Source organism: Mirounga angustirostris, unplaced genomic scaffold (genome assembly GCF_029215605.1).
Source record: "Mirounga angustirostris isolate CCGP_5_RB_7025 unplaced genomic scaffold, mMirAng1.0.hap1 SCAF_13, whole genome shotgun sequence".
In the NCBI taxonomy this organism is placed as follows: Eukaryota; Metazoa; Chordata; class Mammalia; order Carnivora; family Phocidae; genus Mirounga; species Mirounga angustirostris.
Genome location: NW_026991721.1, coordinates 53315526 through 53343297, shown reverse-complemented (window position 1 = coordinate 53343297; position 27772 = coordinate 53315526). Strand labels below are relative to the sequence as shown.

Here is a 27772-nt window from a genome sequence, read left to right as displayed (position 1 = left end):
TATATTCCTCCTGACACCAGAACAGTGTTTTGTATTTAGTACCTACTCAGTCCATGGGTCTTAAATCTCCAAGAGGTAGAAAAGAAAGTATGAATGAAGGTTTTACCCAAAGTGAATCAACCTCTAATATCAATTCATAGGACGGTGCTGGGCTGGAGGGAGAGACATTTCTGAGGGGAGGGCCCTTCCCAGATACCTCTGCGCCCATCTGGGAAAGCCGAGTATGCTGTCTCTGTACTCAAGCCCTCATTTCTTAGAAATCACACCTTTTGCACAGTTATACATCTCAGCAGGCAGGCCAGGGTGCAGAGAGGAACATGCCTGGTTTCCAGTGAGTTGGGAAAATGAGGTTAGGTTTCAATTCAGATAGTTATTTGTGTTTTCTGGGTCTGCACGGTCAATAAATTTTCAACGAGCAGTGATTCTGTTCCTCATCTTTCACTGCTTTATGGGACTTCAGGGAATGAAAGCATAACATCCTGCTTTCCCATAAGTTCTCTGGCTGCTACCCTGGCACCAATTAAAGACATGTCTATGCAATTAATCAAAACCAATTTGGAGGCCCTCTGGCGCTGCCCTTCTGATGTGCTGCCTGCCCCACATACAGTAGTTCCTCAGCTGCAGTGACGGAGCCAGGCACATAGGAGCTTTTGATGAACTGGCTGTGCCGGCCCCAAGTGTTAACTGTGTCATCTGACATGACTAATGAGGCTCCCAACTTGGTCCGTGTGAGCGGAGCGGCCCAGCTGTCTGGAGGAGGCAGGGTTTCTGCAGCCAGCCTGGGAAGAGGCTGCAACGTGCAGGGTATACACTCCATCATGTCAGCTGGAGTCCGGGAGGCCTCTAGCGTTGGAGCTGGGGAGTCGTCCAGGGGGAAGGCGGTGGGCGCTGCGGGGCGAGGCTCTGCGCTGGGCACTGGTGGGAATGTGACCCAATTTAAACTTCTAGCTCAGCCCCCTCATTTTACAGACAGGGAAACCAAGACCCAGCAGAAGTGTGGGGTTTGCCAAAGGCCTGAGGCTTTGGGGGAAAAGAAATAAAGGAATAGGTGTGGTCCTTACCCTTGAGGAGCTAAACCCCTAGATCAGCAGATAAACATGCACGAGGGGGACCTGATGCCGATGCACCTTACCAAGGCTTAAGCTATGGGTTTCCTTCTGCAAATGTTTATCAGGAGGAGGAGAGCCTTCGTCCTTGTCACCTCTACAATATCAAGAGCATGGGATTTAGAGTCAACAGATCTGGGTTTGAGTCCCAGCTCAGTACTTTGAGTTGATGGATTCGTGAGCAAATTACTTTGTTTTTCTGAGCCTTGGTTTTCTTGACCGTTAACATTAGGACAAGCCAAATGCTGCCACTCAGCCTATTTCCTAGAGTCCTGGTGAGACCCAGCAGAGTTAATGGGTGTGAAAGTATAAATAAGAGTCTCTGCACATGTTAGCTATTATATATATTATTATCCCCTCTCAGGATCCCTGGCTGAAATCTCTGGAATACGGATCCACAGATAGCTTTAATTCTCTTCCTCTTCCTGCCTCTTTCAAAATGCACAGGAAAGAAATAGGTATAAAACCAACTGGTCATCTGTCTACCATCTCAACAGCTTTCCCAGAGAGTCTATGACATAGAAAGTAGAAGAACTCACCCATTGTAATTTAATGTCATTCCGCACATTGACTGAGCACCTACCATATGCCAGAGGTTGGCCACGCTCTGTGAGGAGTCAGAGTTGGATAAGACAGGTTCCTTGGCCACCTTGAGAGGCTCCCCATTTAGTGGGAGAAACAGACGTGGACATGATTAACTATAACACGCTACAGAAAAATACAATTGCCAAGGGAAAGATACAAATCAAGTACTGTGGGAGCCAGAGGAGGGAATGATTCATTCCCCAAAAGGAAATTGGGGAGTTTCATCAAGGAAGTGGTATGAAAGGATGGGCAGGGTTTAGCTCTGTCAGGAAGCATAAGCAAGGGCACTCCAGATTGAGAGAACAGCACAAGCAAATGCATGAAATTGTCAAAGGATTGGTGGTCTAGAGGTCACAGTGAAGTCAAGTGAGGTAGGGGGTGTTGAGCATGAACAAAAGAAAAATCACTGGGCCTCAGCTCTGACACCCAGTCATGGATGTTGCTATCTCCACTGCTCTTTTTGCTGGCTAGGGTCACTTTGGCCTCTGTCCCTGAATCAGAGAGAATCTCATGCTAGCCCTTCCCCCAGCAAGGCGGAACCTAACCCCCAGCCAGGAGAGCCCACTGTGAAGGAACCGGGAACCGCAACAACCATCAGAGGCAAAGAGGCTGGGGCTGGAGAGCACTGGTCACAGCCACCCTTCCCAGCTAAGGGGAAAGCTCCCCCTGGGATGTAGCAGTGACTCCAACATCTAGAGCGCGATGGCAAAGACTTGAAGCCCCTTGGTGTGGGTCACACACGAAGTTGCTCTCCTTCCCTCCTTTGTCCAGAAGAAGCCAGCTCCTTTCAGGAGTGCTCCCGGCAGAATGGCTTGGAAGGCTCGGAGCTGCAGCTGGACTTGAAGGCATGGCCGTGGACCTATCCCAGGGGCTCATATTTCCTCAGTGTCTCCTTCTTTCATTGTAAATTGGGTTTTATTGTGCAAATAATACAATGATAACAACAGAAAATTAAGAGAAAGAGGAAAGAGCACCCACTCACACGTTATCTGTTTCCATTTCTCCTTGCCCTTTCCTGCCATTGTCAGTAGTGTAATTTTTTTTTTTTTTTGGCTGCTTTCATCACTGATACAATTACATATTTTATTTTTATTGCTCAGCATTGTATCATACAGCTTTTTCCATTTTGCTACTTATTGCCAACCCCTGGTGTCTACACAGGCTTGGTCTGGTGGTCCACTCTGCTTCCAACCTTCCTCTCTTGCCCACAACAGAACTTTTCCCCTCCCCTGGGCCCAGTAGGCTTCCTGAGTTAGCCCATCTAAATTCTGACAGACACACCAAGTCGGCCTATTGCTTATTCATTGGGTGAAGGCACCATTTTTTACTTGAGCATTTTCCTTTGAGGGAAACATTGGTTGTTTCCCAATTTTTCACTATTTCCAATAATGATGCAATAAATAGCTTAATGAATATTGCTCACTTTATCCTTTATCCTTCATCCTTTAAAAAGTAGTCCCTTAGGAACAATCTCTAGGAATCAGGATCACTAGGACAGAGATTAGAATCATTTTAATGGCTTCTGATATATATTTCCAAATTACTGTTCAGACGGTTTGTGCCTTTTACTCTGCCACCAGCTCGAGGGAGAAGACCAGTTGGACTACATTATAGGCGCTTGGGCTCTTCACAAACTGTTGGTCCTGCTTTATTTCCCACTATTTTCTCCCCCAACATGCCTCCCATATTGCAGCCACATGGAATGACTCACCACCCCCCAAATTATTCTCCCCTGCTTTTGTGCCTTTGTACTTCCTATTATCCTCCATCACCCTTGCCCGAGAATATCCTTCCCTTAACATGCCTTCTCACCATAGAGCTCACCCTTTATGGAACTGGAAGCTTTTATACTATCTGCAAGACCCAGCCTAAATACCCCTTTCTCTCTGAACTAGTTTCAATTCTCCCAAGCAGAGTTAGTCACTCTTGCAATATGTGGTGCCTGGGGAGACTTTTGGCATCCAAGTGCTCACCAAGAAACAGTCCTTCTCTAACCCTAGGACAGTGCTGGGCTGGAGGGAGAGACGTTTCTGAGGGGAGGGGCCTTCCCAGATACCTCTGCGCCCATCTAGGAAAGCCAATTCTGTGTGATTCTCCTCTCACTCCCCCCTCTCACTCTTTTCACTAGCAATTACCAAGTTACGCCAATTCATCGCCTAATCATAATGTTGGATCCACTTATCTCTCATTGCCATCACCGCTGATCAGGATTCCTGCAGCAGTCTCCTAAAAAAAAAAAAAAAAAAAAAGAGTAATATGTACATGGTTCAAAAGTCAAATTTTTCTAAGGCTTATAATAAAAAACAGTAGATTCCCGTCCCATGCATCCCCACACCAAGCCCTGCACCTCACAGTCAACTAGCCAGTTTTACTTCTTCCAGCTTTTTGTATTTACTTCCATTCTCTAAATAATATACCTATACTGCTGCTTTGTGATTTTTAAGTTCAGACATTACCCACTGACTTTGAGCAATGGAAGATTTCTTTAACACCACTTCCCTGCCCCATCTTCTGATATAATTGTATCACAATTTTTGGTTAAATCATCATATGGTGCTTACATATTATGACCAGAAGTATCATTAAAAATATTTGCCCTCTGAGATGCCAGCATTCCCTCCAGGACTGTTGTCTCTCCTAGTGAGGGCAGAACCTGTTGGGGGAAGGTAGAACACTCGGGGACAGGGGCTGTGTGGGAGGTGGGGCAGGCCAGCCATTGGCTGGCAGCCTGATGTCTCTGGATGGTTCCCATGTAGGACTGGCTCCCTGGGCCTGGGGAGGTATAGCAAACAGGGTTGAGGGGAAACAAAAGGAGTGCCCAGGATGGGCTGGAGGCTACTTATTGGCACAAGCACTGACTGATCCAAAGAGATGCTGGCCTTTCCAGTAGGTTTCTGGAGCCCCTGACTCCAGGTATTGTCTCTTTAGTTGCTGGATCCTGGGAAGGTTCAGGGAATTCTAAGACAGGGAGCTAGGGCAATTGGAGCTATAGCAGTGGGGTACTCAGGGAGCTTGAGATAGTTATTATTTACTAACCAGTATAGAAAAATGTCAACTCATAAAGTCTAAAAAAGCTAATATGTCCTGTTGGTCCTGATTATGACTATGTAAATATTATTCATAGCCAAGCCATGTGGGGCTTTATGATTATATTTCCATTTTTGTTTATTTTTTCCTAGAGTTAATAATGGCCTCGTTGTTTTCATTTGCTTAGTTTCACTATACTCATTACTAAATCATCTCCCAAACTTTTTGATAGAATAATATGATGACCAAATCCATCAAGTAATTTCTTGCTTCCAGCTTTATCCCAGGCACTGTGCTAAGCACTGGGGATTCAACTGGGAATAAGACATACATGGTCCCTACTTTCACTGAGCTTATAGTCTAGCAAGGGATCAGATATAAGTAATTATACTTGTTTCTTTAAGTGTCACAATGGGAGAAGATTGGGTTCTATGGGAACACATAGCAGAAAAATGGATGGAAACTATTCATTCAGACAGCATACATTTACTGAATTTCTCTTACATGCCAGGATGTGTTCTAAATGCTGAGAGCACAGCCCGAAACAACACAGACAAGGCCCCTGCCTTTGTTGAGCTTCCATTCTACGAGACAAGACAGATAATAAACACAGAAGATAATTTTCAATAAAAAACAAGGACTATAAAATAAACAGGGTGTCTTGATGGGGAACGACTACGGCGGGACATCAGGAAGATTAAGCTATTTTAGGCCGAATGGCAAGGTCATGGAAAGTCTTTCTGAGGAGGTAACATCTGACCTGATATTTGAAGGATGAGAATAGCCAACTATGTGAAGAGTAAGGAAAGGCATGTTCCAGGCAGAGGGAACAGTATCTGCAAGATTGGAGGAGGAGCAAGAACATAAGGTTTCGGAACAGAATTGAAAGTTCCATATGGCTGGGACATACAGGGCAGGGGGAAGTTGCTAGAGATAAGAGAATGGATGTAAAGTATAGGGCGGGAGCCCTGCCACCCTTAATAATAGCAGCACTGATAAAAATCCCTTCTATGCAGTTATTTGTCGGTCTTAAGATACATTCCCACCCTCTTTGCTCTCTGGAGTATTGTAAGACATATGGACACTGCAAATTACATTTTTTTTAAGACTCTCTTGCCAGTTGGAAGGTGTTGGCAGGAGACTGAAGGGGGTGTAGAAGGAAGAAGCCATTGTTTTGTCCCGCTTTTTTATGGTGTCCCCAGCAGCAGCAGCACCAAGCACAGGCTCTTGGGTTCCTTCTCAGAGCAGCACCCCTAACAGACAGTACCTACTGTGGGCCAGCCTTTACCCAGGGTGGCAGCACCTTCGTAATCTCCTTTTTTCTCTTCTAACTCTTCTAAGCCCTTCCTTCCTTGGACTGCTCCCATGTGCCCAACATCTCTGTAAACAATTGCCTGCTTGAAATCCCTTTCTGTTTCACATAATCTAGAGTGGTACTGTCCTATGGAATGTTCTGTGATGACAGAAATGGCCTAATGTGCTGGCCAATACAGTATCTACTAACCATATACGGGTACTGAGCTCTTGGAATGTGGCTAGTGTGACTGAGGAACTGACTTTTTAATTACATTTCATTTTAATAATTTAATGTAAATAGCCACATATGGTTAATGGCTACCATACTGGACAGCACAGATCTAGGATGATTTGTTTTTCATTTCATGGGACACTAACTAATATAGTAGTTGATACGGAAAGTGGTTGTAGGAAACTGACCTTCAAAGAGGAGAACTTTGGGATTGTTATATGACCTGATTGAGTGTGAATTCAGCAATGACCTCATTGGCAGTAGAAAACAGGATACTGGGGCGCCTGGGTGGCTCAGTCGGTTAAGCATCTGCCTTTGGCTCAGGTCATGATCCCAGAGTCCTGGGATCAAGCCCTGTATAAGGCTCTCTGCTCAGCGGAGAGTCTGCTTCTCCCTCTGCCTCTGCCTGCCACTCTGCCTACTTGTGATCTCTCTCTCTCTCTCTCAAATAAATAAATAAAATCTTAAAAAAAAAAAAAAAGAAAACAGGATATTGTGTCAGGGAAGAGGCCCCACCTCATGGAAGATGGCAAGGAGTAACAGAACTCTAGGTTGGCTTGCCACACTCTGTAGGTGCTGAAGGTAAGAGAACAAGATGCAGCAGATTGGAGAAAGTTTATTTCCCAGCACTGCCAACAGCAGGGGCAACAGCATGGCTGGTCTCCTTGCCCTTGAGTCCCATGGGACAATGCAATGGGTCCAGATGGCAGCTACCCATGCAATGCCGTTGCACCATAGCTGAGGAACCCTTGGCCAAGGGCTCAGAACCTTTTATAACAAGCAGCCAATAAGCCAGTCTCCTTCCCCTGCGGAGTGAAGAGTTGTACAGTAGTCATGTTGTGATCACCTTGACCTACTTAATTGCCTTTGAGAGTAGTTACAAAAATGACTCAGGGACAGAGCATGGTTAGGTCTTACAGTTTGGCACACTCAACAAGGATGTACAGGGACATTTGGGATCCCTGGTGGACTGCCTCCTTCAATAACTAGTAATCGATGGCATGCAATGGCACAAGAGTTACTTAGAAACTACCTGTGAATTCCTGGGATGATATGCCTATGGAAAAGCAAGTTTTTGGTAGATCAAGTTGCTGCTGAAATGGACTGTTATGGACTCAGTTCTATGCAAATTTGAGAACCTAAGAGCTTCTACTATGGCTCTAAGATAATTTTTTTTATATATTATAGCTTCAGAATTAATATAATTGAAAATCACACCCAAGCTTTGATACTATGGCTGTAGATTTATAATGTTAGAATTCACAAGTTCCTAAGTTTCTTAGATGAAATTTAAGGCATGAATGGGGAGGAATGGGACCCTGGGACTTGGAATGGAAACATTTGCTTTGATGCAAACAAATAGGAGAATTTGAATATCTAAATCCTTGAGATCCAGAGAAATAGAAAAGAAGCTTATGGGTCTTTTTTCTATCTATCTAATTTCTTGGGGAAGCATGGAAGTATGATCAAGTTGTTTAGAAAAATCCTTACATACAGAAGTATGTGTGTGAGTGTGTATATGAGTGTGTGTGTGGTGAGAGAGAAAGAGAGGGATAGCAGAGAGCACACTTGTACATAAAGGCACCTATACCCCACTAAGCTCATTCAGCAGCCCTTTGTTTGAAGATGGAATATAAAAATTCAAAGGTCTTTCCAAGTCAAATGAATCTAGGGCTCCTCTGTCCTCCAAATCACTTTGACTCTATGTCCAGCCCTCCCTGTTAGTATACTAAAGGCAGGGAAGGTCCATGTGTAAACACAAAATTCCCAGTAATAAATCTGTCAGCTTTAGGAGCATTCATAGCCTCTTGCCAAGTCCAATTTCAATCTTCCTCTTGGGAGCCTACGTTTCCCTCTCCCATTTGTCCCACGCTTTTATTGTTTGTTTATTGAAATGCTCCACTTGCTGGAAGTCTCCCAAGGAAGTAGGTCATCATGCTATTTTGTTGTGATTGGGATTCTGGGGGTGCAGAGGGAGGGAGGGTGAATGATTCTGTGGTGCCATTAGGGCTCCACACAACACCAATGGCAACTTCATTGGAAATTGCAGAACTCCCCTTCATTGATAACACTTCAGTGTAGTGATAACACTTTAACACTCTACTCATCTGAAGGTAGAGTAATGAATAAATTGGGGGACCCTGCCCTCTACTCATGGTCTTATAATCTAGTGGTAAAGATAAAGTAAAAGACAGTTACAATCCAGCTGGGATAGAAATGCAATGGAAGAAATAAGTACCAAATGTTTCAAGATCATTTGAGCTGTGGGTAGGAGGTAGAGAAAGAGGAGATGTTTTCCTGAACCCCATCCTGAAGGATGAGGAGGGGTTCCTAGGCAAGGATGGGAGTGGGGCTGGTATTGATCCTGGCAGAAGAAGTAGCAAGAGCAAAAGCTTGGGGAGGACAGACAGTGTGGTCTTTCCAGGAACAGCAGGTCATTCCAAGTGACCGGTGAACAGAATTTGAAGGGAAAGTGATGAAAGATGAGGCTGCATAAGAGAGCAGGGCCACCTGTTCTGAAAGTTGTAAGTGCATGAGTGACATGGTCAGCTTTCTCTACCAGAAATGTCATTCTGGAGGGTGACCTTGGGACACAGAGACTAGTCAGGAGGCTGCTGCATTACTCCAAGAGATGTTGGGGTTCTAAAACAGGGTTGTGGTAGTAGGAAGAGAGGAGTATATAACAATTTCAGGGTTTTTTTTTTTTCCAAAGATTTTATCCATTTATTTGAGAGACAGAAAGACAGTGAGAGAAGGAACACAAGCAGGGGGAGTGGAAGAGGGAGAAGCAGGCTTCCCGCGGAGCAGGGAGCCCGATGTGGGGCTCGATCCCAGGACCCTGGATAACGACCTGGCTGAAGGCAGATGCCCAACGACTGAGCCACCCAGGCACCGCCCCCCCGCTTTTTTTTTTTCAAAGATTTTATCCATTTATTTGAGAGAGAGACAGCGAGAGTAGAAACACAAGCAGGGGAATTTCAGGATTATTTAAAAGGTAGAATTGACAGATCTTATTAACCTATTAGATACGAGGAGTGAGGGAGAGGGCAGAGTCAAGGGTGAGCTCAGGTTTACAGCCTGGCTAGCTGGATGTATTCCTAAGTGTGAACCAATGGGAGGTTCAAGCAAGTGCTTTAGGAGCTCAGAAGATAGAGAGACCACTGGGGGGAGGAATGTGGGAGGTGTGATCTGTGAGGGCCTCTGACTTCAGAGAGGAGATTAATGAGTAGATTAAGAGAGAAAGATGGGCCAGTAGAAGAGCATGGAGAGATACCTGGGTTCAAATCCCTACTCTGTCACTAACTTGCTGTGTGAATTGGACCAAGTTCTTATTCTCTGAACCTCAGTATCCTCATGTGTAAAAATTAGGATAAGCTAATTTCTACCTCTACTGGGAAAACTTAATTTGTAAAAGTGAAAGCATTTGGTAATCCTTACCAAAGCTCTATGAAACAGATAAGATATTATCATCCCTATTTTATAGGTAAGGAAAATGATATTCAAAGAGAGATAAAGAGCTTTGCCTAAGGTCACAATGCTAGTAAATGGTAAAGCTGGGATGGGAACCTGGGTCTGACAAAGCTGTGGAGATGTGAAGGAGACTATGGATGGTTCTTGCCCATCAATCTCTCATCCTAAGTTGAGTACTTGAAGGCCAACAAGTGACATCTACTTTAGGATGAGTTGTTGGTCATAGGCCATCAAATCCCTGCTGTAAGGGAGGCAGGATTGCGTCTAGTGCCCTCTAGGGGCAAGAGCACCAGGAGAGTGGGCCCTCTAGCAGGAATCCTTGTCTTACTGGGTCTCCTGAAACCAAGGAACTGTTGGGCAGGGGCAACCATTCCTAACAGATTAGGGTCTGGCAAATTGATACTCACAACCTCAACTATAGAACATTAAGTATGAACTGCTTCTAGTACTCATGCTTTTGACTTTTTCAGGCTGGGGTTAACCCTAGGAACCTCTGGTCTTTGTTGGGAGACCTCAGCCTGCTGCCCAGTACTCTGGCAATAATTATATACAGTTATAATAAACAGTCATCATTTACTAAGCACCTAGGACTTTACATATGTCATCTCATTTAATTGTATAACCATCCAGCAAATTAGATACTCCTATTCCCATTTTACAGATGAGGAAATTGGGGCTCTAGGAGATATGTCATTTGAGTAAGTTCACACAGCTAGTAAGAGTTAATAACAATAAGTAACGTATATTTAACACTTACCATCTGCCAGATTCCAAGTTGCAGCAGACTCTGTTGGTTACCCACCCAACAATCATCCCATCTTCATGCTCACAGAATCCTAATTTTGCTCAGATATCCATCCCTCAGGAAAAGGGACTCTATCTCCAATATGACTGCCCAAGCCAGTCATTGTGATCTATTCCCTTTTGTCTGCGATTGGATTAAATCACTTGAGACCCAAATCCAGCCAAAGATATGTGAGGGCCATCAGTGAGGAAGTAGCATATGTAAAGACTTGGAGGGGAGAGACAGGGAAATGTTTTCTCAGTCTTAAAAAACACAAGAGGGACGCCTGGGTGGCTCAGTTGGTTAAATGACCAACTCTTGATCTCAGCTCAGGTCTCAATCTCAGGGTTGTGAGTTCAGGCTCTGCATTGGGCTCCACACTAGGCGTGGAGCCTACTTAAAAAACAAAAAAAACAAACACAGAAGAAAGAGATGACCCTCTTCTGTTGCATATTGTAGTGTTTGGATGTGATGCCTGGAACTGTGGCAGTCATCTTATGATCACAGGAAAAGCCAGCCTAGGAGCGTACCATTCTGGCTGGAGTATTTGGTGTTCATAGTGGGAGACAGGCCTAGAAAAAGCATTTGGGATCTTCCTGGGAGAGGGCCAAATGCCAGGGCAGGTGACTTGGTTTGAATTTGGTGGAAAATGAGGCGCGAGTGAAAGCTTTTCATCAGAAGTGTAACATATTTAGCATTATGCTTTAATGTGCGTTAATTCAGCAGGTACAAGCAAAACTGATGTGGGAAAAGGTGGGGAGTGGGGAGTTCAATTTAAAGACTCTGGGGGTCCCTTCCCCCTGACCACCTCACGAAGGCACTGCTTGCCGATTAGCAGAGCCCAGATGTCTGGCATACCGCAGAAAGGCAGCTTCAATGGCTTGCGAAGAAACTCACACCTCACTCTGAGGGTTCCTGCCTGGCTCAAGACTCACACATGTCATCGTGTACACAGCAGAGGTGCTGACAGAGCCAGAGGACCGGGATCAGTTACACAGGGAGAGGAGGTAAGACTGCCAGAGCCGAGCTGCAGAGAATCATCACTGAAAACAAGAGGCCCCGAGGAGCCCAAGGCGTCTCTTCTCACTCAGCCGGCTCAAGGAGCTCAGAGCTCAGAGCAGGAGTTCCAGGCTCTCGGAAGGCTGGAGGCCCTAGCTGCCTGGGAGTGCACTGCAGCTACATAGGATGTGAGGACCAAGGGGGAGTTCTAAAGTCACCCTGTTACTAAGAAGCTGGGCCAGTTCTGCATGATTACTGGGAGCACCTTGGTCTTCTGGTTCTGGATCTGGAAGTGAGGGCACAGCATTTCCTCTGTATTGTCACTGGCTGCGGAGAATTCCTGCCATTAGCTGTTTGTGGGCCATGGACAAGTCCTTTTCTGAGTCCCCTCGATTTCTTTCTACTTGATTCATCACCATTTGAGGCTCTGAGAGTCAGCGTGGGTGTCTCTTTGACAAGCACTAGGCAGACATGTACATGTTTCCTACACCTTTAAGACTAACACTCTTGGCACATTCCTCCTTGATGGTCTGTGAACACTGCAAGGTTTTATGAAAAGTCAAGCGGCCCCATGAGGTCATCACTCTATGTCACAAACCCTGCAGGTAACATAAATGAGTGAAGGGGACTGAGTTTAGGTGAAAATTGCAGTCCTCCAGCAGATACATTTGTTTCTTCACTTCCACAAGAAACACACCATTCCCAGTTTTTGGAATGCCTGGCTCTTGGGTCTAAACTCCACTTCCCCACTTTTCACAGAAAGCCAGGTATTAAGAAATATTTCTCTCCTTAAAGAAAAACAAGAGTGCAAGTATGATGACAAAAGTGTGGTGGAGACCAAGTGAGTTACAAAGCACATATGGTGGGGCCCCCCCAGCTGGCTCAGTTGGTAGTGCATGCGACTCTTGATCTTAGTGTTGAGAGTTCAAGCCCCACATTGGGCCAAGAGCTTACCTTAAAAATAAATAAATAAATAAATAAAAATAAAAGATCCACTCATTCTTTTTTTAAGATTTTATTTTTTTTAAGCAATCTCTACACCCAACGTGGGGCTCAAACCTACAACCCCAAGATCAAAAGTCACATGCTCCACCAACTGAGCCAACGAGGTGCCCCTAAAAGATCCACTCTTTAAAAAACAGCAACAACGGGGCACCTGGGCGGCTCAGTTGTTGAGCGTCTGCCTTCGGCTCAGGTCATGATCCCAGGGTCCTGGGATCGAGCCCCGCATCGGGCTCCCTGCTCAGCGGGAAGCCTGCTTCTCCCTCTCCCACTCGCCCTGCTTGTGCTCCCTCTCTCACTGTGTCTCTTTCTGTCAAATAAATAAAATCTTAAAAATAAATAAATAAATAAATAAAAAACAGCAACAACAAAAAACAAAAACATGTATGGCATCTAACAAGGATGCACAACTCTCAGCTCATATGAGAGTGAGAGCCCAGTATGGCCAGATCTTCTGATTTTTCAACAGAAACTGGAGATCCAGAATTTCATGTGAAATCTCCCAATTTTACAATGTTGGCTCATTTCCTTCCACTTCCCAACTGCGCTTGCATACTCTTCCCACCACACCAGTATACCTGCAGCCTCCCAGGCCCTGTCCCTCCTGTCTTCACACCACTGCAATGTGGGCTCTGTCTGCAACACACGTCCTCCCTTTCTCTGCCTGGGAATCTCTTAAACAATTTCTCAAGACTCAGATCAATGTATACTTCCTTCTCCTTGTAAGATTACGTGCTCTTCATTCTTTCTATGCTCCCATTGTACCCTGAACATCCCTCAACAGACCTCTTACCACACTGTCCTGGAATTGCTGGTTTCCCTGTCTGTTTTTCACCAGACTGAGAACTCCCCGAGGGCAGGGACTTTCATTGTCTCTGACCTGAGAACCTCGGGTAGGACGGTGGGAAACACGCCAAGAAAGGGAAAATAGTTTACTCAAAGGGGAAAAGAAAAATTCAAGCAAGGTAGAGAGCTGGGGGCTTGAACATTTAAGGTAATAGGTCCAAGAGGTGATAGCAGGTGATAAACAGAAAACAAGCCCAAGAGCCCGGAATCAGGATGATTAAAACAGGTTGGGGAGTGGAATGGTTTAACAGAGAAGCTGTGGATGAGGTAGGGGTGTCTGGAGCCTATTTTTACAGACGGTACTGAATGTGATAGGGACACAGGTAGGTCTCACTGCCTTAATGTCTTAGTATTGGGCTCCACTGTTGTTAGCTTGATAGTCTGGTGAGTTCTCGTCTCCATTTCAAGGATTCAGCCTCAGCCAGCAGTTACTGAGCATTCTGTGTCAGGCACCGTTAGGCACCATAACTATAGAGTAGAATCAGATATGATCCCTGTGCTCAAGCTTGTGGTCTGGTGCAGGAAGTGGACACATAAATAGATAATGACAAGAAAATGAAGTAAATGCTACAACTGAGAGAAGCCCAGGGGGTTTACAGTAGCACAGAGGAGGGATTCCTGCTCCATTAAGGTTTGGAAATGGTAATTTACCTGAGGTCATACAGCTGGGGGTGGGGCGGGGGAGTGCGCAGACCCAGGATTAGAACCCAGGCCTGTCAGACTTAAAAGCCCACTCTTTTTCATTGTAGAAATTGGGAGAAGACAAATGGCTTTATGGCGATGGGGGGAAATTTATGTGTGCCGGCTTAGTTAAGTGGCAAACTGCATGGTTCTAGGTTAAAGTTGGTTTAAAAAAATAGTTGTTTGAGGGGTACCTGGGTGGCTCACTTGGTTAATTGGCTGCCTTCAGCTCAGGTCATGATCTCAGAGTCCTGAGATTGAGCCCCTGCTTGGTGGGGAGTAGGCCTCTCCCTCTGCCTCTCCCCACTGCTCATGCTCTCTCTCGCTCTCTCAAATAAATAAATAAATATCTTTTTTTTAAAGATAGTTGTTTGAGATTTGGGAAGCAGAAGTGAATCAGCAGCCATTGACCACTGAAGTCATGGACAGATGTGGAGGTGCCAGAAGGTTCCAGCTTGTCTTCACTCTCCTCCACTCTATACCCAGCTCTTCCTAACTGCTGACTCTTGGTCAATAGAAGCTCCAAGCCCACCACCAGACCCCTGGTTATGGACCCACAGCCTTCTCCTGTAGACTTCTCTATCAGTTCCCCCTTCACAGACCCCTGTCAGCTGGATGTGCTTGACTTCTGGGATTGACTGGTTGGTGACTCCCCTGATCGCCCCCCTTTCAGAGCCAGACTGCCCCAGCCCCTCTCACAATTGTTTAAGTTCTAATTTCTATAACAAATCCCTTATCCCACAACTCATAGTAATTCTACTTCCTTAGCTGAATGCTGACTGAAATACTGTGCTTTCCCCAAAGATGAAAATAATCGAGCGGAGGGAAGAACAGACTAAGTTTAGAAATCTAGCTTCACCAATATCTCCATAACTCCAATGCCCCTGAACTTCATAGTTCAGGAAGTATTTGTTGAATTGAATTTTTAGCTTGCTTCTGGTTCTTCATTTGTACAAATATCATTGTACAGAATAGTTTCTGGGGAAGAGATTTTTTAAATTGTTTTGTTTTTCTTTTAATTCTTTCCCTAAGATCAATGAGAAGGTTTGGAGTCATTCATGGCTCAGGCTCTGAAATTCTGACCCAGGACAATATTTTTTGTGTTGGCTACATGTGTTCTTCATCTCCTGGGGTACAATAGATTTTCCTCTGGCTTCAATTTCCCTCTCTCTCCCTCACCTTCTGTCCCTTGCAAAAACAGAGAAAAAGCTCACTCTTGTGTATTTTCTCCAACGAAAGTATTTCACACTCTAATCAAATCAGCCAAAAAAGATATATTAGATTACCCTCATGGGAATGCTCTTCTGGCCTGGCTGAGTTGGAAGTGGGAGAAACAAAGACATCTGGAAGTGGAGGACAGACAGCAATCAACTTTGAACCACTTAATTGCCAGGGAATTTCCTTCTTACTACTTAGACCATTCAGCGCTTGTAGGGAGAAGACATGTTACATGTTCACGTTGCCTCCTGGAAAGCTGGGTTAAATGTTGTTCCAATTAGACAACCATTTATGGAATGTCTGTCCTAAACTAGTCCCTATGCTAGTTGTTGGAGATACTGCTCTTGAGGTGTTTTCAGCCAAAGTGGGAGGGAAACACGGTGAGTTATAGCTCAAGTCAGCCTATAATAAGTGCTAGAAAAGAGGCATAAGCAAAGCACTATGGTACAGAGGAGGGAGCAATTATATCTGAGGATATAATTGGCAGTGGGGAGGGGGAAAAAGTGCTAAAGAATGTATAGGCAGAGGGAGGGAACGTTTTTTTTTTTTTTTAAGATTTTATTTATTTTAGAAAGAGAAAGAGAGAGTGAGAGAGAGGGAGCTTGGAGAGGGGCAGAGGGGGAGAGAGAAGGATAAGCAGACTCCATGCTCAGCGCTCCCGATGTGGTGCTGGATCCCATGACCCTGAGATCATGACTTGAGCCAAAACCAAGTCAGCTGCCCAACCGACTGAGCCACCCTGGTGCCCTGGGAGGCAACATTTTTTAAGCATGGACCTGGGTTTTACGGAGGAAGGTGAACAAGGGGAGAGGGCTAACAGTCACTGATTATCTACTTCGTGCTGCTCACTGAGCTAAGACTGTACTTATGTTATCACATTAACCTTTCCCAAAACCCATCTGGAGGAAACTGAGGCACAAAGAACTGAAGTAACTTGCTCAAGAACTTGAAAGAGGTAGAATTGGGATTCAAACCCAGATCTGTTTGACTTCCAAGAACATTCCCTGTTCCCATCTGTGCATGGAGAATTATTTTCAAAAGATCTTTGAGATGGACTGTAAAGAATGAAGATTTTAATAGGCTTCAAAAGGCCAGAGGGTGCAAGAAGCGATGGCATAAAAGCATTCCAGAGGCAAGATGGGAGAACAGCCCCAGGGCATGACATGAAGGTGCAAGGTTTGTCTCGAGAAGCTTAGGCAGTCTGGAGTGACTGTGGAAAGACACTGCCACATGCCATACCACTGTCTTCTCGGGTTCCACATGTCATTCAGTAATTTACTCAACAGTGCTGGGCATTCAGAACTCAACCTCTGTTCTTCAAAGTCTCAAATCAGTCTGGTGAGATTAACTGCTATTACCACAGACTGCCTTGTATGCTTCAGCTCAGGGTGTGTGTGTCTGTGGGCGGCGGGGGGGGGGGGGGGGGGGTGCGGCACATACTCATACAAGCATTATTAGAACATTTCCTTCCCACAATCATTTCTCAACAAATACATTCCCCAGGCTCTCCATAAGCAAGCGTTCCTTTATTACCTCCTTTAGCAAGGCTTGGATTTGAACTGCTGGCCTTGACATGGTAAGTTTAAAGCTCATAGCATCTCAGCAAGTGCCCTTTCAATCCAAGAGAGACCTGATCTGGTCTTCCACAAGCTCACTTAGAAAATAATCAATCCTAGGGTTGCAAGGAAAAGATCTTCATTGGAACTGACAAGAAAGCAGACACCTTGTACCATTTCTCTGCAGACTTCACAAGTGTTCAACACTTCTTGAAAGAGAATATGGTTCCCAGGGCTTTCGCTCAGCTGGCTGGAGCACAGTTTAAAAAAATGCATTTCATTTCTGGCAAATCACAGCAAAACATCATAAACAGCTGGAAACTCTCTGAGGTGAAGACAAGTTGGATATTATGTTTGGATTTATAGCCCCCTCCCCCATGATAGCTGATTTCCATTTCCGACAGGGTTATTATTTCCATCTTTATGAAATGTCTTGGATCTCACCTTGGATAATTACTGATTATCATCAGCTCCTCACCTGAGGCACTTTAGCATTTGGGTGAACCTGAAAAATATATATATTTTTTCAAAAATATGTACTAGGGAAAACTCAATGTGTGAGATTATGTCTTTATTTCTATTTTCATTTGCAATTCCCTTTGGTTTTCTAATGATCAAGTCATTAATCAGTGTCAAATCACCATCCAGAGCACAGACAGTATTTTTGCCACTTGGGTTCCAATGTGGATTAAATGGCAATAACTTGTGTTACTCAGTCTGGTGCTCTCTCATGACTGTGGTAATCACGGACCCAAAAAACCTTGAGGGTATTCATAAGATCTCAGCAGACATCTAAGGTTTTTAGTCAAAGGTGTACATTACAATCTTCTGAAATTTGATAGAGCTCCCTAAGTTAGTCCAACAAGTACTCCCAGTTGAGGACCACTAGGAGTCCAACATCCTTCATTTCACTCCTTGATGTTGCCATTCTGTGTGTCCCTTTATATTTCCAACCTTTGCTTCTTATTTCCTCTGGCTGTGATACCCTGGATACCCCCTCCCCCACTTCTCTGCCTGGTAAAATCCTGTTCACTCAAGAGGCCCAACCCAAATGCTACCTCTGCTATGAAGCCTTCTGTGATGAAAATCTTTTTCTCCCTGATCCTGTAGCACTTCTTAAACACCTTTATGAACATTCTGTTACCATGTTCTCCTATGGTATATAGAGCTATCTGCGTATGTCTAACCTCCCCACTCAACTGTGAGCTCCAGAATAACGGTGGTACCTTATTCATCTTCGTATCTCCAAGGCATGGCATCGGGCCTAACACTCATTCAATGAATGAATGAGGATGTGGATACCCAAAAGTAGACCGTACATTTGGCCCATTTAGTCAGATCTGGGCTTCCTCGGTATTTCTTGACTGAGTTGCTTACAAAAAAAGATGTGCAAGGATGTGCAAGGCAAGGACCTTTTAAAGGGCCATGATAGGGGCGCCTGGGTGGCTCAGTCGTTAAGCATCTGCCTTCGGCTCAGGTCATGATCCCAGGGTCCTGGGATCGAGCCCCGCATTGGGTTCCCTGCTCTGCGGGAAGCCTGCTTCTCCTTCTCCCACTCCCCCTGCTTGTGTTCCCTCTCTCGCTGTGTCTCTCTCTGTCAAATAAATAAAATCTTAAAAAAAATAAAATAAAGGGCCATGATATTAGTTTTTTTTTTAAATGTTTTATTTATTTATTTGACAGAGAGAGAGACAGACAGTGAGAGAGGGAAGACAAGCAGGGGGAGCGAGAGAGGGAGAAGCAGGCTCCTGGCTGAGCAGGGAGCCTGATGCGAGGCTTGATCCCAGGACCCTGGGATCATGACCTGAGCCCAAGGCAGATGCTTATCGACTGAGCCACCCAGGCACCCCTATATTAGTTTTTACCATCCTTTTAAAAACATCACTTTCCCAACTAAAGTGATAATAGCTCCTTTAATTTAAATTATTAATGAAAGGCTGGATATCAACTTGAACTTGAGGATTTGTTTTCAAAGGAAAACAATCGCAGAAAAATCTACATCTTAATTGATTGGTGCAGTGTAGGAAATGTTAGCCTGAAAATCATGAGACCTGCCCTTGGTTCCTGTGTGATTGTGTAAGTTACTTCTTCTCTCGGGGTCTCAGATACCTCTTCTGTAAAATGGGGCATTAAACTGAATACCTCTGAGGTTTCTGCTAACTCTGGATTCTATGACCTTAACCAGAATCATTAGTAAACTGACCTAGCAGTTTATTTTGATTGTATACCATAGTACTTAGGAGAATGGACTATTCTTATTAAGATGCTAAGGAGTTTTACAAAATGCATTATTAAATCATAATAATGACATAAATACCTAAGAGGAAACTTGAAAAATAAAGGAAAAATAAATATTAGGAAAAAAAAAAGAAGTGTTACCACTCTAGTAAGTTGTCTTGGCATGTTTTGTGCCATACTCTTGGTTGGAACAGTCAAGCCCACCTAGGTCGGGCTTACTTTTCTTCCATTTTTCTCATATTTAACATGTGTCCTTTTATATATGTATATGTGTATACATGTAAGTACATGCCTTTCCACTTATCTTAAGCATATTCCTTGATGTTAACTATTTGTAATTTTCATTTTAAATGACTACATACTGAGTATATATGTGGGATATGCAAATACTTTTATTGCAAGATAATTATGTTATCTAATTTTTTGATAGTATTGAAATTAAAATCTCTATAAATATAACTTTTTGGATAATTTTGGAGAATAATCCACATTTTGGATTATTCCCACAAATGGGAATCCTGTATCAAAGGGTATGGACATTTTTATGACTCACACAGTGCCCTGCCTTATTTTAATAAGCATCTGTGATTTTGCTGTGTAGTACCCTATTTTTCCTAAGGGAGCCAAGCCCACCCCCACCCTACTCCACGTACTTTGGAATAACTGATTTTGCCACTCAGCTTCTTCCTTTCCAAAGAGTAACATGTGGATAAAGCCTGACAAATCAGGGTATTACATTCCCCTGGCCACAGTTTAGGGATGGGCATGAAACCCAGATGGAGCCAACAACAACAGAGCAAGACTTTTAATAAGATTGTTGGAAGAGACGGTATGTGCTTTTCTGCTGAGGCTATAAGCAGGGAGGATGTTAGAAGCCTGGAACTGCTGGGGGTCAACACATGGAACCTGAGAATGAAGCGAACACAGTAGGACAGAGCTGAGGGATGGAGATACTCTAGATTCAGTAATGCCTGTCGCCAGAACTATTCTAGGACTTACTTTTAAGTAAAGTAAACCAAAAATTTTCATTGTTCCTTAAACCATTTCACCTATCCATCCATCCATCCATCCATCCTTTCATTTGACACACAGCCACGCTCCTAACTGGTACGAACAGGGATTTTTTTTTTTTAAATCCTTTTTATTTTCTTTTTAAGTAATAAAATTTTTAAAATTTTTTTTTTAAAAATTATTTATTTATTTATTTGAGAGAGAGAGAGAGAGAAACAGCATGAGAGGGGATAGGGTCAGAGGGAGAAGCAGGCTCCCCGCTGAGCCGGGAGCCCGATGTGGGACTTGATCCCAGGACTCCGGGATCATGACCTGAGCCGAAGGCAGTCGCCCAACCAACCGAGCCACCCAGGCGCCCAATAAACTTTATTTTTTAGAGCACTTTTAGGTTCAGTTAAACTGTGTAAAAAGTTCCCACATACCTCCAGTCCTACCCAGCCCCTCCACCTGCCCCCCCCATATACTCTCCCTATCAATATCCCACGCCAGAGTAGTACATTTGTTACAGTCGATGAACCTACACTGAGGTGTCATTACCACCCCAAAGTCCACAGGTTACCTAAGTGTTCACTCCTGGTGGTGTACATTCTACAGGTTTTGACAGATGTGTAATGACATGTATCCACCATTAAAGTGATTTTACTTTTTATTTAAGTATAAACTACATAAAGGATATAATCTTACATGTACAGCTTGATAAGCTTTTACCTAGGCATATCTATTCATATAACCCCTACCCAGATCAAGATCTAGAACATTCATAATTCCATGGTTCCTACATGCTCCATCCAAGTAGTTGCTCCTCTGAAGTTATTTACTATTCAGGCTTCTTTCACAAAAATTATTTTTGCTGCTTTTGAACTTTATATAAATGGAATCTCACAGTATGACTGCAACCTCTTAGCCTCTTAACAGTCCAATCCTGCTGTCACAATGGGAAGACTTGGGGGCTGGGGATTGTGGGGGGAAGGAAGGAGTATGTCTTGCATATGAAGATATGTTGTGAACAGAGGGCTGACTATGGCAGATGATGTTTTTGAAAAATGGCCACAGCAGTATTTCTGGTTCCATGTGTTCTTTCAGAACTCCACCACTCTTCCATTAGGAAATGGAATCTAATTCCCTTCCCCTTGAACCTGGGTGGGCTTGACTATTCCAATCAAGAGTATGGCACAAATAGTGACATGACTTCCATAGTTTGATCATAAAAACTTCCATAGTTTTGTCTCTTTCTCTCCAGTCACTTCCCCTTGGAATTTTGCCACATGTTGCAAGGAAGCCTAGGCCACATGGAGATGCTACATATGGATGTCTCTGCTGATAATCCCAACAAAAATTCCAGGCAACATCAATTGCTGGTCATATGAATGAATGAGACCTCAGATGATTCTAGATCTTAGGTGCCAAGCTGCCTCAGTGGACACCAGAGGAGGAGAGATGAACTGTCTCCACTAAGCCCTACCAAAATGAAGATTTGTGAGCGAAATAAATTGTTTAAGCTACAGCAATGGTTTGATATGCAACCACAGATAACCAGAATTCTTGTGTGTTCTTGGGAAGAGTCTTCCGGTGATATCTGACATTACACAAATTACTTTTCTCTCTAGGTCCTGGTTTCCTCAGCTATGAAATGGACAATGATTACTATGTCATGGGAATGTTGTGAGGTTTAAATGAAGTAATGCACATGGGTGCTCTTTCTATAATTGGACTTCAATAAATGCTACTTAATATTATTTCAATTTACTTCAAGTTGTTCTAGATTTGCTTTGTACAAATTCCTAAAATCTGATTTCGTCCACACACAGATGGGCAGGCACATTGCAACATTATAGCTTCCACACTGCTCTAACCCCTCACTTGCTCTAGGGGGAGCCAGCCACGATACTGTGAGGATGCTCAAGCAGCCTTATAGGGAGGTCCACAGAAAAACAGACCTTTTCCCTTGTTAAAGTGCCAACCACGTGAAAGAGCTACCTGGGAAGGTGATTCTTTCTTTAGCCCCAGAGTCAGTCTTCAGATGACAGCTGCCCCAGCTGACATCATGACTGCAATCACTTAGAGATTCCAAGCCAGAATCACTCAGCTAACTTAATTCCCATAGAAACTGCAAAACCTGTATGAAATGGAAAAAACTGAAAAGCCAAAAAAATCTTATTGTTGTTTTAAGTCAAGGTTTGGGATAATTTATTATGCACCAATAGTTAACTAATAACTACATCAACATGGGAAGGGATGTAGGGGAGGAACTGTTCCAAGGTTGAGGGCTGTTTTAGGGTTTATGTGGAAGGACAGAATGGCTGAATGAACTTGAAAGTGCCAATGAGACCAAGTTTGAAATAAATGATCACAGGTCCCAGTTTAGTAAGGGAAGAAAGTAAAGCTGGAGGAGGGGAACAAACTTGGAACCCGTAGACTGTCAACTACAGATTTCACAGAAGTTGAAGAACAGGTTTGGTGAGGGTAAAGGAATAAAAAAATCTGGAATAAAAGAAGGTCTTGTTTAGAAGGTGGAATCCCTTGGTTACTGATTTCAGAGGTGGAACAGTTCTAGAGAACAAAGTACAGGATATGATCAAAGAAATGGGTGGTTGAAGGGCGGTGCTGGGAGGTGTTTTTTTTTGTTTTTTTTTTTTTTTTTTTAATCTTTCTGGTGAGGACAAGAGCAGAGGGGACAACCGGGCAACATAAACTGATGATAGCAGGCTGTTAAAAAGTTTCTAAGATCCCATCATCCCTAGAGAGATGGAATGAAGATGGAGTTTGCATGGCTTGAGAGTAAAAGCCTCAAAGCAGGGGTAGCTGGTCTGGAAGTTGTAGTTACAAGGTGAGAATGCCAGCATTTACTTCTGGTTCAAGATACTAAAGATGGGGACAGGAGAACTCCATCTGAGATTTTTTTTTTTTGACAGAGAGAGACACAGCGAGAGAGGGAACACAAGCAGGAGGAGTGGGAGAGGGAGAAGCAGGGGGAGTGGGAGAGGGAGAAGCAGGAGGAGTGGGAGAGGGAGAGGCACGCTCCCCGCTGAGCAGGGAGCCCGATGCAGGGCTTGATCCCAGGACCCTGGGATTATGACCTGAGCCGAAGGCAGACACTTAACGACTGAGCCACCCAGGCGCTCCAGGAGAGCTCCATTTGAAAGGGCTTTAAGAGAAGGAGTTAACTTTAGGACAGTATCAGATTTTAGGCAAAATAAAATAAGTGATGGCAGTGCTCTATGAAAACGTTAGATATGCAAGGAAATTTCTTTGCATTGACATGGGTTTGCTTATAAAAAAGCTGGAACTTTATTCTGTTGGCAACTAGAAACCACTGGAAAGTTTTATACAAGTGACTGACACGGTGAGCTTTGAATTTTAGAACGTCACCCTGACAGCAGTGGCAGTATGGTAGATGTACTAGGCAAGGAGTGTAGAGAGGATCTTTTGGAGGAAGAGGGTTGGGAAAAAAGTCCACTCCACACAGGTGATGAGGCCTCATCATCAGCCCACTGAAACAATGGGGCCAGCTATTTACCAAGTAGAGACTACAGAATTTAGTGGGCAGTAAGGGAGAGGAGTTAAGGCAGTTGACAAGGCAGGGTCATCTTTCACCTCGTTTCTGAAGCTGTTCTAGATTGTTCAAAGCATTTTTATCTTACATGAAACCCAAGTATGTAATTGCCATTTCCCATTTACTTTTTCTTTTTCTGTCCCCCAAATCTACTTATCTTGATCTACTATTTTATATTCTACTAATATAATTTATTACTAATTTATTTTTAAATATTACTAATTTATTTTTTTGGTTTTGCTATTCTCATTTTTAGTATACACCTTGGCTATACCATTGTGGTAATAAATCTTTCCAAAGGTAAGACTCTAAGGGCAGTGTGGTACAGTGAAAAGACAAGCAGCCTGTAAGGCAAAAGGGCTGGTTTCCAGTCCTCCTGCCATGGAGTTCCTGTATGACTCTGGTTAACTCATTTGCTGTCTTTGAACCTGTTTTTTCATTTTGAAAATGAATCTCTAAAGTCTTATCCATTTCGACTTGCCTACCTGTACAGTATTACAGGGAACTTAACAGATATTTTCATAACTGTGAAATCCACCTTCTCCAATATAGCACTACAAAATTATAATAGTGCATGGTAGGTCTCTTGAAGAAGTCTGTTTCAAGAAAACTGCTTAACCTGGTTGTCAGTGGAGGAATAATTGTTTGAGACAAATATTGTACTCCAATACATTTTCCCAGGCTAGAGGTAGTTATACGCATGTCTAATAGGACAGTAAGTCTTGGCTATTCCTTTTTGGAAGTGGAAGACGGCTCTCATTTATCACAAATTTCCTGGACTTAAAGTGTCTTAACTTGAAATCATGGCTCTGCTACTTACTAGCTTGTTACCTTAGGTAAACTACTTAATCTCTCTGTGCCTCAGTTTCTTCATTCATAAAATGGGAATAGTATATCTCATAAGGCTATTGTGGAGATTAAACACGCTAATGTATAAAGCAGCATCTGGAACAGAGAGCCCTAGATAAGTATTAGCTATTATTTTTATGTGCTAGACACTGGAGTAAAAGCCCTCTCCTTGAAACGCTCACTGTCTAGTCAAGAAGATTTTTGAACAAATGACCATAACTTAAGTGTTCTGAATTCTGTAATAAGATGTATAGAAGCAGGGGTGCCTGGGTGGCTCAGTCGTTAAGCGTCTGCCTTCGGCTCAGGTCATGATCCCAGGGTCCTGGGATCGAGTCCCACATCGGGCTCCCTGCTCGGCGGGAAGCCTGCTTCTCCCTCTCCCACTCCCCCTGCTTGTGTTCCCTCTCTTGCTGTGCCTCTGTCTGTCAAATAAATAAATAAAATCTTAAAAAAAAAAATGTATAGAAGCAGAGGCAGGAATGCCTGTCTTACCCTAGAGGGAAAGTCAGGGGCAGGATAAGTTTCTTGAGGGTAAAGTTTGACTCTGACCCTTAAGGAAGAGAATTTAATATTGGGAATATTTGGGAACATGGAGCAATCAGAGGCAGAATGGAGAAGGCAGATTCTGGCCACAAATACAAATATATATAGTTAGGAGAAAAGAGAAGATATGTGGTAGATTGAGAGCTTATTAGAAATATACAATCTTGGGCGCCTGGGTGGCTCAGTTGATTAAGCGACTGCCTTCGGCTCAGGTCATGATCCTGGAGTCCCGGGATCGAGTCCCGCATCGGGCTCCCTGCTGAGCAGGGGGTCTGCTTCTCCCTCTGCCCTCTTCCCTCTCGTGCTCTCTGTCTCTCATTCTCTCTCTCTCAAATAAATAAATAAAATCTTAAAAAAAAAAAAAAAAAAAGAAATATACAATCTTGGGCGCCTGGGTGGCTCAGTTGGTTAAGCGACTGCCTTCGGCTCAGGTCATGATCCTGGAGTCCTGGGATCGAGTCCCACATCAGGCTCCCTGCTCAGCAGGGAGTCTGCTTCTCCCTCTGACCCTCCTCCCTCTCATGCTCTCTGTCTCTCATTCTCTCTCTTGCAAATAAATAAAATCTTAAAAAAAAAAAAAAAATTAAAAAAAAAAAAAGAAATATACAATCTTAGGCCCTATCCAGACATAACTCAGTCAAAATTTGCATTTTTAACAAGATCCTCAGGTGATTCCTACTGAACATGAAAAGTTTGAGAACCACTGGTCTAGAGCAGACACTGGAGTCAAGCTGCTTGGGTTTAAGTCCTGGCTTTACCATTTACTTAGAATGTATGACCCTAGGTAAGCTATTTAACCTCCTTCCTGTGCCTCGGTTTTCTCATTTGTAATTAGACATAATAGTTTCTACCTCATAAAATTTTACGGTCTAAATGAATTATACGTGAGATGCTTATTTTAAAAATACTTGGCACCAGGTAAGCACAAGAGTAAGCTATAATTCTTGACTTATATGCTACTTATTATGGTCAGAGTCAGTTTTATAAGCAGCTTGTCTTTCCATTTCTACTCCATTACTGTCACCTTGACATTTGTTGTAGAGGAAGACACTTGGTAGTCAGAAGACTGAGGGTTATAAAGTCCAGCTCCCTTCAATTCCTAGCTTTGTGAAACTGGGTGAGTTCTTCAACTTCTGTGTTTTCCTCATTCAGAAGTGTTTGTGGGCGGGGGGGGGGGGGGGGGGGGGGGGGGGGAGGATCTAAATTATACCTACCTCTCTGAGATGCTGTGAGGCTCAAAGAATGTATGTTAAACTACAAAACCTATTAAAGTTTCTTTTCCCATCTTTCCAGAAGTTAAATAATTGACCTGAAAACAGGTGGGAAATAGATGGAGGAGAATGCATTGTTAAGATCAAGGAGGGAGAGAAGGGCCTGGGTATTATCTGTCCCACTTCATGACTTTCTGGAGGAGCAGGCTTGGGTTTCAACAATAACAATTTTCTGGGACCTCACAGAGTATTTTTTTAGCTAATGGGTAAATAGTAGTAAGAAACTTAAATGCTGTTATTTATTTTCTCTTTTTAATCTATAGTTCCATTCAAGAATATGACCAGTCTCACACTTCTGCACAGTGGTCCACAATTTACAAATAACTTTTTTCTACGTTGTGTATCACAACATCCCCATAGGGTGCGATTAACCCCATTTTACATGAAAACTTTGTTAGTATCAGAAAGCATATTAAGAGCCCCCTTTGACATGGCATTTTTACCAGATCCTACATTTCCAAAAGGACACAACTTAAGAGGAAGGACAATCACAAAACTTGGATTGAATCTTCCACAATACCAAGCACTGGCTTCGATTTTATGGCCGCGAGTAACTACACACTGGGCCCCTTTTCTCATATGTAAAATAAGGGCAACAATAACTTCTTCACACAATTGTTCTGTGATTAAATAAGAACAAAGGCTGAAGGATGAACCTACCACGTCGTAGGGCCTCTAATAAATACCTTCTCCTTCTTCCCTTGACAGCTAAAGCACGAGATATCACTATCATTCCCACTTCACACGTGGAGAAACTCGAAGCGGAGAACGCTCAGGTTCCCCTTCTCCACTGGCAACTCCGCAACCCCCAGATTTGGTTCGGGCAATTGCGACGTCCGCTACGTCGGTTCTTGTAGCGTGGATTCTCTCCTCGAGTTGCGCCTGGTGGGGGCTGGAGGCCGCTGATAATTGCTCCCATGACTCTGAGGAATCCGATCCTAATCCTCAACGGCGCTTCAGGGACAAAGCTGCTTTCCTATCGTCCCTAACCTCGCCTAGAGTAAAGGTCGCGGCAAAGCCTCAGCTCCAGCTACCGACGCCATTTTGGCCTCTACGTGTGACGCCACACGTAGCAGAGAGCCCAGCCGATTGGTTGGGAGACGGCAGCCAGAGGAGAGGCGCGCGAAGCCAGAGAAGAGTATGGAGGAGAAGCCAAGGAAACTACAATCCCGGCCTTCCTTGCGCCTGCGACAGCACACCGAGAGCGAAAGAGAAGGGAGCTTGGGTCCGGACCACAACTCCCAGCACCTCCCGCGATGTCTCCTCTTTCCTTTCAAAACGCGGAGGAAAAGAGGGACTAGGAGAATGGAGGCCTTCTGGAGTCGGTTCTCCGAAAGGCGGGAAAGGCGAACTACACCTCCCGATTGGCAGCGCGCGAGTGCGCCTGCGCCCTGATGCCTGTCGCCATCTTGCCCCTTCTGAGGCACCGCAAACAAACCCAATTCCTGGTGTTCCCTAGTCTTGGCGGAGGAGCCTTTTAGATGAGCCCCGAAAGGCCGGGCAG

At 44.0% G+C, this 27772-nt stretch overlaps 2 protein-coding genes and 1 long non-coding RNA gene across 16 annotated transcripts in view; 2 read left to right on the top strand and 1 right to left on the bottom strand.

The window, feature by feature from the left end:
- The window catches only part of GVQW3 (GVQW motif containing 3), a 50238-nt gene extending 28296 nt beyond the window's left edge, over positions 1 to 21942 (top strand). Inside the window, exon 4 of one of the 2 annotated variants that reach the window (XM_064576909.1) lies at positions 21293 to 21942. Coding sequence is in view for 1 of the 2 variants with exons in the window: in XM_045894477.3 (XP_045750433.1) it covers positions 371 to 627 (257 nt within the window). In the remaining variant the exon portion in view is untranslated. Of the gene's footprint in view, positions 1 to 370; positions 869 to 21292 lie in introns of those variants that run through there. The other variant, XM_045894477.3, reaches the window with a different exon arrangement.
- Positions 841 to 27059, bottom strand: LOC123857535 (uncharacterized). Of its 2 annotated transcripts, XR_010406975.1 has the most exons (4): positions 26929 to 27055; positions 17248 to 17308; positions 5223 to 5302; positions 841 to 3917 (listed from the first exon to the last, which is right to left on the bottom strand). It is a non-coding gene; the product is annotated as an uncharacterized LOC123857535 (long non-coding RNA). The 2 variants fall into 2 exon arrangements; XR_006793877.3 differs by lacking the exon at positions 17248 to 17308 and having other exon boundaries at positions 26929 to 27059.
- The window catches only part of EMSY (EMSY transcriptional repressor, BRCA2 interacting), a 98683-nt gene continuing 97376 nt past the window's right edge, over positions 26466 to 27772 (top strand). For 7 of the 12 annotated variants that reach the window (XM_064576901.1, XM_064576905.1, XM_064576903.1 and 4 more), the window contains exon 1: positions 27616 to 27772. The gene's annotated coding sequence lies outside the window, so the exon portion shown is untranslated. The other 5 variants (XM_045894472.3, XM_045894471.3, XM_064576902.1 and 2 more) reach the window with 2 other exon arrangements.